This window comes from Coregonus clupeaformis, chromosome 36, assembly GCF_020615455.1.
Source record: "Coregonus clupeaformis isolate EN_2021a chromosome 36, ASM2061545v1, whole genome shotgun sequence".
NCBI classification, from domain to species: domain Eukaryota; kingdom Metazoa; phylum Chordata; class Actinopteri; order Salmoniformes; family Salmonidae; genus Coregonus; species Coregonus clupeaformis.
In genome coordinates this window covers 21628062-21639029 of record NC_059227.1, presented here as the reverse complement: position 1 = coordinate 21639029, position 10968 = coordinate 21628062, and the positions used below count along the sequence as shown (strand labels likewise).

Here is a 10968-nt window from a genome sequence, read left to right as displayed (position 1 = left end):
CATGCAATTTTACTTTTCAAAGCAGTAGATGTTTGTTGATAAACTATTACTATCTATAAACAGCTGAATGCTTATAGTGGCAAATAATCAAATAATTTGAAAATCCATTATCGTTACACCGAATGAAATTATTCATGGCAGAAATATGATTTAAAATGTAAATGCATGATTGAATTCTCGGTGACTAAAACTTTTTTGTCATCCTTATTCGTCATTGACCCACCTGTTTGACGTTTTACGGCATTGTTAGGAGCTAGTAACATAAGCATTTCGCTGCACCTGCTATAACATCTGCTAAACTGTGTACGCAACCAATAAACTTCGATTTGATTAGACCATTCCTTCATACAGAATCTTTCCAGATCCCTGATATCCTTCATCTTCGCCCTCTTCAATGCAAACTACAGGTTTTCAATGGGTTTTATGTCCGGAGACAGATGGCCATTGCAAAATGTAGATTTTATGAACAATTAACCATTTATTTGTGGATTTTAATGTGTGCTTGGGGTTATTGTCTTGCTAGAAGATCCATTTGTGGCCAAGTTTCAGCCTCCTAGCAGAGGCAACCAGGTTTTTGGCTAAAATGTTCTGGTACTGGGTCAAGTTCATGATACCGTTGACCTTAACAAGAGCCCCAGGACCAGTGGAAGCAAAATAGCCCCATAACATCAAAGATCCACAACTATATTTTACAGTACGTATGGGGTTATTTTCTGCATATGCATCTTTCTTTTGATGCAAAAAACACCACTGGTATGCGTGGCCAAAGAGCTCTATTTTCATGTCATCTGACCATATCACCAGTTCCAATTCAAGTGAAAATGCCGTTTAGTAAACTCCAGGCATTACATTTGTTGGATGACATGAAAATAGAGCTCTTTGCTCACATGTAAGGGAAGGTTGATGGAGTACTGAAAACAGGGGTGCCAATCACTTGTTAAACTCATTTTCTCTGAGCAATTGTATTAGTATAAAATAATATCAATTTCTTCATCTCAGCAGTCATCCACTTTTACAAGGCAGGTATATGTCACAACTAATGGACATCAAGTGCTTTCTGTCTGTCCATCTGCCTGCCCGATCTGTGTCACAGTGGCGTTACAGTAGACACAAAACCCATTTCTCATCTCTTCACACAAAGATAAATAAAAATATACAAAAAAATATACTTCAACTCCCCATTGCTGATAAATCAGCAGGAGTTATGCTGCATCTCCATGGTGTGTCTTTCGTTGTGGAAGCAATGGGTGGGGGCAGGCGGTTCAAAGTGGGACATGAACAGTGCAATTACAACTCATCTTCAGTTACAAATCTTCCGTTGTTTCCGTTTGCTATAATATCTTAGGAAAAAAAACTCAATACTGATGATTGGCATCCTTCTCGCTCACAGGGGGAGCACTTTTTGACTCCTCTGTTATTACAGAACTGGTTGAAACCACTGTCACAGAGGAAATTACATGTCACATTTGCGTCCAGGAGAGGTTTTGGACAAACCAAAGAAACAGGGGGGCGAGGACCACAAACATTCTTCCTCAATTTCTTCGTCATCACACTCTTTCTTCCTCATCCCTCTCTCCTCAGCTTAACCTGTCCTGGATGTTCACGAGGCTGGTGTTGGACTTGGCTCGTTTGGCTAGAGAGGAAGCAGGAACAGTGTTACTGTTAGCTACCACCCATCACCTCTAAACAACATTTAACACAGGAACATTTCATCTAAGATTGCTGCTTCACCATAATGGCATGTGTCAAAGAAAAAACGTAAGGTATTACTCTCTGACTCTCCGGCTTAGAACATTAGTAGGCCCAAAACCCACTATTAACAAGGAAACCCCTAAACCTCTCCCCTCCACCACTCCCAACCCTTGAACTACCTTCACAAGTCCACATTATTTGGGGCACTCATTGAGGAACTCCCTTCTGCCTGAAATAAAATCTCTATAAACCAGGAGCATGCATGCAGGAGACACCCCGGCTTCCATACATACTTCACTTTAAAAACCTGTGACACCCCAGTCAACCCGTCAAATCTCTCTGTGCAACAATGGATGTTTTAAGCTGGTTACTCACGGTGTATGAGCTTGCGTTTCTTTTGTTCCGAGTGAAGGAAACTGCTCAAGTAGAAGATGATGGGCAGAAAGAGCATGAAGCTGGACACGGTGATGACAGGAACATTCTCCGCCCGGGGGAAGGAACAATTGAAATTCTTGCTCCACAGTCTGCGGGTGATATTCATCTGAAACAAGGCAAGGCAAAATTCCCCCCCACCACCATCAACACAGGAGCTTAAAGAACCACAAAGGGGATAAAGTATATCTCTCTCGCCCACTTCTCTATTCTTAAGTCCCTCACTCTTTTTTTGTCCATCTGACTCCCTTGCTCTATTTCTGGCTTTGGCCTTCTGTCCCTAGTGCCCCTTTGTAGTTACTAGTCTCTACGTCACCTCCTCCTTTGAAACTCACTGGCACCACCAGAACTGGGGTGCGTCCCAATAATCTCTCCTTGTCCTGAAGTGTGCACCCGTTCGCATGGGCTAGAGGGATTTTCCATACCAGTCATTTCCTTTCAAATCCATGAAGGGAATTGAACAAGTGCACACTTCGACAGAAAGGTGTGATAATTGGGCCGCAACCCTGGTGACATCTCACTGTTCCTTTCTCAGTGGCTATGTTTAGACAGGCAGCTGAATTCTGATATTTTGCCCGATTATTGGCAAAAGATCTGATCTAATTAATCAAACAACAAATTAGAGGCAAAAAAAATCTGAATTTGTCTGATTGTCTAAACGCAGCCTAAGAGCCCCCAAGGGGGTGCTGTTTTACATCTTCCACATATCTATTAGTGGGGAAGCTTGCTAAACTTTACATTCTCCAAATGTATTCTGCAGTCTTCTTGGCATTAGCGCACAAACAGAGCTCTACTATATATAGCACAAAAAAACTTTGACAGTCTTGAGAGTACATTCCATATCTATTGTGTACATTATACATGAATGTAGTCTCATATGGCCATCCTTCCAAATCTCGTCTCGTTGACTTGACTATTGCAAGTCTGTAGTACTTCAGTATTAGATTTTGCATTTGAATGGGAGCACTAGCATTCAACGCTTGCATTTGATTGGTGCCGAGGTAGAAATTACATTTCCCCTCAGGAGAGGCATTTCCTTGTTTTTCTTTGGCTGTGGCTGTGAAATACATACTGAGTCCTCGATGTCGATGCAGAGTGTGCGATTCTTCTCCATGCGGCTGTACAGCTCATTCAGTCCTCTGTATGTGGCCTTGCACTCCTTACATAGCGCTGAGTGGTTCCCCTGCTAAATCACACAAACAGGTGGAAACCATTTTGGTTATTTATAAACTTCATATCTAATAAAAACTTAACTCTATACTCCACTCTCCCTCCCTAGTGGTTTTAGATGGGTTTTGGTACACACTAGCTAAACAATCTCTCTCTCTTTGACCTACAACTGGGACCCACCTGTTGGAACTTCTCAAAGCAGCTGAGGGACTGGTTGAGAGTGGCCATGAAGTAAAGGGTGTCATTGGTCAGGCTGTGGAGTCCCGGGCTTACACAACCTTAGAAACAGGAAGTCAGATATAATTCAGAAATGATGTACCATGGCAGGGTTAAAGATCAAATGGTATACTCTGCCTCCTGGCACACACATATCAATTCTATTCAGAGCATCGATCACAAAGGAAAGGAGGCAAGGAGAGGAAGAAAGGGACTTATTGAGACATAGAAAAGGTAATAATATACACTGAGTATACATAACATTAAGAACACCTGCTCTTTCCATGACAGACTGACCAGGTGAAAGTTATGATTCCTTATTAATGTCACTTATTGAATCAACTTCAATCAGTGTAGATGAAGTGGAGGAGACAGGTTAAAGAAGGATTTTAAGCCTCAAGACAATCGAGACATGGATTGTGTATGTGTGCCATTCAGACGGTGAATGGGCAAGAAGAAAACAAATATTTAAGTGTGTTTGAACGGGGTATGGTAGTAGGTGCCGGTTTGTCAAGAACTGCAACGCTGCTGGGGTTTTTTCCACACTCAACAGTTTCCCATGTGTATCAAGAATGGTCCACCACCCAAAGTCCATCCAGCCAAGTTGACAACTGTGGGAAGCATTGGAGTCAACATAGGCCAGCATCCCTGTGAAATGCTTTTGACACCTTGTAGAGTCCATGCCCCAATGAATTGACACTGTTCTGAGGGCAATGGGGGTGGGGGAGATGCAACTCAATATTAGGAATGTGTTCCTAATGTTTGGTATACTAAGTGTATACAGGAGTACATATCAGAAATAAATAAATAGCTGAATGTGTTTATAATAGAAGGCAGTCCACCTACTGTTACATTCTGAACTAGTCCAGATGTCCTCCAGGTTGTTGTAGAGCAGGAACACCAACATCAGCCTATCAGAACGCAGGAGGCTGTCTCTGCAGCTCACATTCCCTGGGCCCATCTGGAAACAGACACACAAGCAGTCTCACTGAGGGTGTTTACCATCCCTATTGTTTAGGCTTACTGGTTAGAATATATCTTATATTGAGGATTCAGTGGATACAGCTTACAGTACTGAGAAATTGAAGTAAGTGGCAAAACATTGCCATTAGGCTATAGGATACCTATTTAACCCCCATTATGGCAACAGTCGGGCATAGCTGTTGTTCTCCTAGTCACTAGGCATGTGACTAGGATAGTTAGTCTTGTGATCTCCTATTTCCCCTACTACACAGTACACACCCCACCACTATACATGTTGTGCTGCAGCCAGAGGCGCACTAGCAGCGCCTAGACAATTGCGCACGTATTAACCCATAGATTGTATATGAATTAACCCGCAGCACAGGGCAAAAACATGGAGACGCATAATATAATATATATATATATATATATATATATGATAAACTCAAAGTCCACTGAGAAAACACAAATGCTACTTAGCCTACCTGGTCTGATGATATGTTTGTGTAGATTTCCATAAGGTTGCCGTAGGTGCCATAACAATTTTGGCACACTTTGACAGGACGCGCGGCGGAAACCAAACAATTCACATACGTTGAATATCGCTGCCCAAAGATAGTCAGCAGCTCGACGCAGTAATCGCTGACCTCCAGATCTTCTGGAAACGCCGACAACAGATTGAGAGAAAAGTAGGAACCGCGGCTGGGGTGAAACACGGGCGACTGGGGCGCCACTGCCGCAGCGAGTTGCTTCAAGCCGTCTGCGCTCAGCTCTGAACCCAGGATGGTGGTGTTCACAGAGACAGTAGACGTTTGAGCATTGCCATAATATAGCAACGCTATCAATAACGCAGCCACCTGTAAGTCAGACATGTTTGTGAAATAGGGAAGTTTGAAGAAGCACCTTCCAAACGCTCACACTACATAACAGTCCATCACTTCCTGTTCCTGGCGCGTACAGTATGTGACGTAGAACCTGATTGGTTGAGCCTTCTTGAGTGCGTGACGTCACTCTAGAGCCCTTACCAAAACACAAATCATGGCGGACAATTTCTCTCGGAAAAAAAATGCCTCGTCTGAAGAGTAGTCTAAGGAGTGAGGAGGAACGATGGCGGAAGCGGACGAAGTGGATTCTGATTCTAATGGTGGTAGAATCAAGGAGAATTGGATTATAGTTCAAAAGAAGGGAAAACAGAACAAAGTAGGATGCAGTGATGAGAATGTCCCTTCATATCTTGTAGGAGTACGGTTTGTTAATGAGGAGCAGCTGATCGAAGTACCAATCTTGAGGAATCCATTTGAGATATCAAAACTGGTGGAGAGAGTGCTGGGTAGAGTGAAGGCTGTGAGGATCAAGAGAGACGGGCTTGTTTTGATTTTTTGTGCTTCTGCTGATCAGAAGGATCGTGTGTTGCTAGTTTGCACTGTTGTGTGTCTCTTCGGAACAGGGCACACCTCAAGGGGGTTATATCTGGCGTCTTGTGGGAAGTCGATGTTGAAGAGATGAAAAGTGATGAATGCACGTCGGATGAATCGTGTGTTGAATGAAGAAAAAGTGAAGAGTCTATCTGTTCTTTTGTTTTTTTATATGCAGTCTCTCCCTACTCAATTGCAGTTAGGGTATATCAACTATAGAGTCTGAGCATTTATCCCAAGACCAATGTGATCATTGTAAATATTTTGGTCACGTTTCAAGTGTTTGCAGAAGGGAGAAGCCGAGTTGTCCAAGTTGTGGAAAAGATAATGTCATGTGTTATAAGAGTGATGAAAATGTGTCATGTTGCAATTGTGGTGGGAACCATGAAGCCACTTCTTTTGAATGCCCCACGAGGGAGAAAGAGAATGAGGTGGCCAAAGTAAGGGCTGTCCAGAGCATTTCATATGCAGCAGCCGTTAAAAGGGTTGAGGGTTTCAGTGGTGCACCTGAAGAGTCCATGGTGGTGGATAGGCCTTCACTGTAGGCTGCAGGGGTTGCCTTTCACCAAGAGGATCCTGATATTTTAAAGGTTAAAAAGGTTGACTTTGTTGCCTTTATTGCAATGGTGATAAATGGCACTGCCAAGGTGGGAAAAAGATCTAGGAAGATAGAAATCATTGTGGTTGCAGCGGTGTGGTTCCTAGGGCTGAAAGATTTCTCGGCGACAGAGTTACATAGAATATTGTCAAAAGCCGTACCACCAACTCAGGCCCTAGTGCCTGAGAAGGGAGATATGGAGATTTAAAAGCAGGAAGTAGTGGGAGTTTTGTTTTGTTTTTGTCAATGTACAATTTTATTTTGGTGGATTAAGTTAGTTTCCCGTGTTTTGGTTTCAACCCATCCAGTTGGTGGCAGCAATACACCTTTTTGGGTTGTAGTCCGACATAAAACCCACAGAAAAAGAAGAACAAGAACAATTTCTCTTGCCTCGGATCTGAAACCAGTACAGTAGCTAAGCATAGCATATTTGCCAGCTTTAGGTAGCTAGCTAGTATCTAGACTTGAGAGTTCATGGGCACACAGGCTACATTAGCCAACTGGTTAGACATGATTTCACCACGGCAACAATAACTGGCGACTAGTTCGTTTTCAGACAAATATTTTCAAGATTTTAACTTAGTTAATCCACTGACCACTGCATTTAGGAGGATAGCTAATTACTGAAATGTAGCAAGCTAGATCACTGGCCAGGCACTAGCCACTGACTAATTGTGGATGCATGTCATATTCTTTGATACATTTGGGTTAACTTACTCATATCAAGAAACATACCAAACCGTTTATGGAAAGGTAAAAATAACAATTAGTGGGCTCGTTTTTTGAAGAATCGGACAATGAAACTAAAATAGATTGGTAGCTAGTGAGGCTTTAATTTATTTCCCAATTAATTTGTGATCAAGCTGAAGCTGCGTTTCCCAAGTCGTTCGGTGGGTGCTAACTGCTCATGCAGGCGTCACGAGTTAGCTAAACATTAGTGGTGTGAATGTCAGCTGTTTGTTCACCCACACCCGCCCACAATTGCTAATAACCCATACACAACCGCCTTAGTATATGTGCAAATCTGAGGCCCGCACCCGACCCTTACCTGCTAGAAAATGGGCTGTAGGCTACAGTCAGAGACAGCGGAACGATTTTATGGCAGGGTGCAGATTTTTTTTTGCCTGATTTAGATAGCCTATGTTTCTGCTTTTTGTTAGTCAACTTGTCAATAGTTAGATATGCAGCTTCTCTTCTGTCATTATATGTTGCCCTAGAAGACTAAATAAACTAATTCTCACCAGAATGTCATAAATGGATAGAATGAATGCTTCAGTTTAGTTGACATCAGTGGCGATTTTAGCATGTAAATCTTGGTGGGGCAAAACATTTAATAATGTGGGATGCATGCCAGCAAAGCCACTACACAACACAACACTAAACAATACATTAATTGCACTATAACGGTGACAAACTGTGCCAACAAACTGTTAGGGCCTACAGCAGAGTCCCAACAGCAGTCCCAACACCTTACCACTGCTACACCTGGCTATCAGCGGAGCCTTGTCTGGCAGCGAAACAGTTCATTCAGCCTCATTTACTGCCTTTAAAAAAAACATAGCTGATATTTTTTATTTATTTTTATTTAACCAGGTAAGCCAGTTGAGAACAAGTTCTCATTTACAACTGCAACCTGGCCAAGATAAAGCAAAGCAGTGCAATAAAAACAACAACACAGAGTTACATATGGGGTAAACAAAACATAAAGTCAAAAATACAACAGAAAATATATATACAGTGTGTGCAAATGTAGCAAGTTATGGAGGTAAGGCAATTAATAGGCCATAGTGCAAAAGAATTGCAATTTAGTATTAACACTGGAATGATAGATGTGCAAGAGATGATGTGCAAATAGAGATACTGGGGTGCAAATGAGCAAAATAAATAACAATATGGGGATGAGGTAGTTGGGTGGGCTAATTTCAGATGGGCTGTGTACAGGTGCAGTGATCGGTAAGGTGCTCTGACAACTGATGCTTAAAGTTAGTGAGGGAGATAAGTCTCCAGCTTCAGAGATTTTTGCAGTTCGTTCCAGTCATTGGCAGCAGAGAACTGGAAGGAATGGCGGCCAAAGGAGGTGTTGGCTTTGGGGATGACCAGTGAGATACCTGCTGGAGCGCATACTACGGGTGGGTGTTGCTATGGTGACCAATGAGCTAAGATAAGCCGCGGATTTGCCTAGCAGTGATTTATAGATGACCTGGAGCCAGTGGGTTTGGCGACGAATATGTAGTGAGGACCAGCCAACAAGAGCGTACAGGTCACAGTGGTGGGTAGTATATGGGGCTTTGGTGACAAAGCGGATGGCACTGTGATAGACTACATCCAATTAGCTGAGTAGAGTGTTGGAGGCTATTTTGTAAATGATCGAAGTCAAGGATAGGTAGAATAATCAGCTTTATGAGGGCATGTTTGGCAGCATGAGTGAAGGAGGCTTTGTTGCGAAATAGGAAGCCGATTCTAGATTTAACTTTGGCTGACTTGCTTAAACGAATGTGATTTCTACTGACAATTGAGATGTACAAACTATGGAATAAGGGGACAACAAGCGGATAAGAGGCAATCCGTAATTTCGATGAGGACATTAATGAGCGAGCTAGGACGGACGTAGTCAATATATTTGTTCAGCACTTTTGAAATGTACAGCGACAGAATTCAGAACATGCGCCGTTCTTACAGTGTTCTCCCTGTACACCAAGTCAGAACCGTAGGATAAATAAAGGGGGCATATAAGTAGACAATGAAAGCTCTTACTATATTCAACGATTAAATTTCTCTAAAACAGGTTATAGGCTACATGTGCACCACAGTAGTCAGAACAGTAGGCAAAAATATACCAAATTATTAGGGTGAGGCACATGGGCCACTAACAGCTTACTACAAAACATACACTTTTACTTTCTTAGCTGCAGTATATGCAGTATCTCACAAAAGTGAGTATACCCCTCACATTTTTGTAAATATTTGAGTATATCTTTTCATGTGACAACACTGAAGAAATGACACTTTGCGACAATGTAAAGTAGTGAGTGTACAGCTTGTATAACAATGTAAATTTGCTGTCCCGTCAAAATAACTCAACACACAGCCATTAATGTCTAAACTGCTGGCAACAGAAGTGAGTACACCCCTAATTGAAAATGTCCAAATTGGGCCCAATTAGCCATTTTCCCTCCCCGGTGGCATGTGACTCGTTAGTGTTACAATGTCTCAGGTGTGAATGGGGAGCAGGTGTGTTACATTTGGTGTCATCGCTCTCACACTCCCTCATACTGGTCACTGGAAGTTCAACATGGCACCTCATGGCAAATAACTCTCTGAGGATCTGAAAAAAAGAATTGTTGCTCTACATAAAGATGGCCTGGGCTATAAGAAGATTGCCAAGACCCTGAAACTGAGCTGCAGCACGGTGGCCAAGACCATACAGCGGTTTAACAGGACAGGTTCCACTCAGAACAGGCCTCGCCATGGTCGACCAAAGAAGTTGAGTGCACGTGCTCAGCGTCATATGCAGAGGTTGTCTTTGGGAAATAGACGTATGAGTGCTGCCAGCATTGCTGCAGAGGTTGAAGGGGTGGGGGGTCAGCCTGTCAGTGCTCAGACCATACGCCGCACACTGCATCAAATTGGTCTGCATGGCTGTCGTCCCAGAAGGAAGCCTCTTCTAAAGATGATGCACAAGAAAGCCCGCAAACAGTTTGCTGAAGACAAGCAGACTAAGGACATGGACTACTGGAACCATGTCCTGTGGTCTGATGAGACCAAGATAAACTTATTTGGTTCAGATGGTGTCAAGCGTGTGTGGCGGCAACCAGGTGAGGAGTACAAAGACAAGTGTGTCTTGACTACAGTCAAGCTTGGTGGTGGGAGTGTCATGGTCTGGGGCTGCATGAGTGCTGCTGGCACTGGGGAGCTACAGTTCATTGAGGGAACCATGAATGTCAACATGTACTGTGACATACTGAAGCAGAGCATGATCCCTTCCCTTTGGAGACTGGGCCGCAGGGCAGTATTTCAACATAACGACCCCAAACACACCTCCAAGACGACCACTGCCTTGCTAAAGAAGCTGAGGGTAAAGGTGATGGACTGGCCAAGCATGTCTCCAGACCTAAACCCTATTGAGCATCAAATGGAAGGTGGAGGAGTGCAAGGTCTCTAACATCCACCAGCTCTGTGATGTCGTCATGGAGGAGTGGAAGAGGACTCCAGTGGCAACCTGTGAAGCTCTGGTGAACTCCATGCCCAAGAGGGTTAAGGCAGTGCTGGAAAATGATGGTGGCCACACAAAATATTGACACTTTGGGCCCAATTTGGACATTTTCACTTAGGGGTGTACTCACTTTTGTTGCCAGCGGTTTAGACATTAATGGCTGTGTGTTGTGTTATTTTGAGGGGACAGCAAATTTACACTGTTATACAAGCTGCACACTCACTACTTTACATTGCAGCAAAGTGTAATTTCTTCAGTGTTGTCACATA

General features: G+C 43.1%; 1 protein-coding gene across 2 annotated transcripts; it reads right to left on the bottom strand.

Moving 5' to 3' along the window:
* Positions 1-930: 930 nt before the first annotated feature.
* On the bottom strand, positions 931-5418 carry LOC121552440 (osteopetrosis-associated transmembrane protein 1). Of its 2 annotated transcripts, none has more exons than XM_041865375.2 (6): positions 4959-5418; positions 4357-4471; positions 3475-3572; positions 3197-3310; positions 2068-2233; positions 931-1633 (listed from the first exon to the last, which is right to left on the bottom strand). In XM_041865375.2, exons 1-6 carry the CDS (start codon positions 5343-5345, stop codon positions 1578-1580), a joined length of 936 nt encoding a protein of 311 aa, XP_041721309.1. In that variant the 5' UTR covers positions 5346-5418; the 3' UTR covers positions 931-1577. The 2 variants fall into 2 exon arrangements, with proteins under 2 accessions (XP_041721309.1, XP_041721310.1); XM_041865376.2 differs by having other exon boundaries at positions 3197-3307.
* Positions 5419-10968: the final 5550 nt, after the last annotated feature.

Coding starts and splice junctions, on each gene's coding strand:
- LOC121552440 (XM_041865375.2), bottom strand. CDS start 5,345: ATGTCTGACTTACAGGTGGCTGCGTTATTGATAGCGTTGCTATATTAT. Junction 4,472..4,958: donor CAAACATATCATCAGACCAG/GTAGGCTAAGTA, acceptor GTCTGTTTCCAG/ATGGGCCCAGGGAATGTGAG. Junction 2,234..3,196: donor GCATCGACATCGAGGACTCA/GTATGTATTTCA, acceptor GCCTTGTTTCAG/ATGAATATCACCCGCAGACT.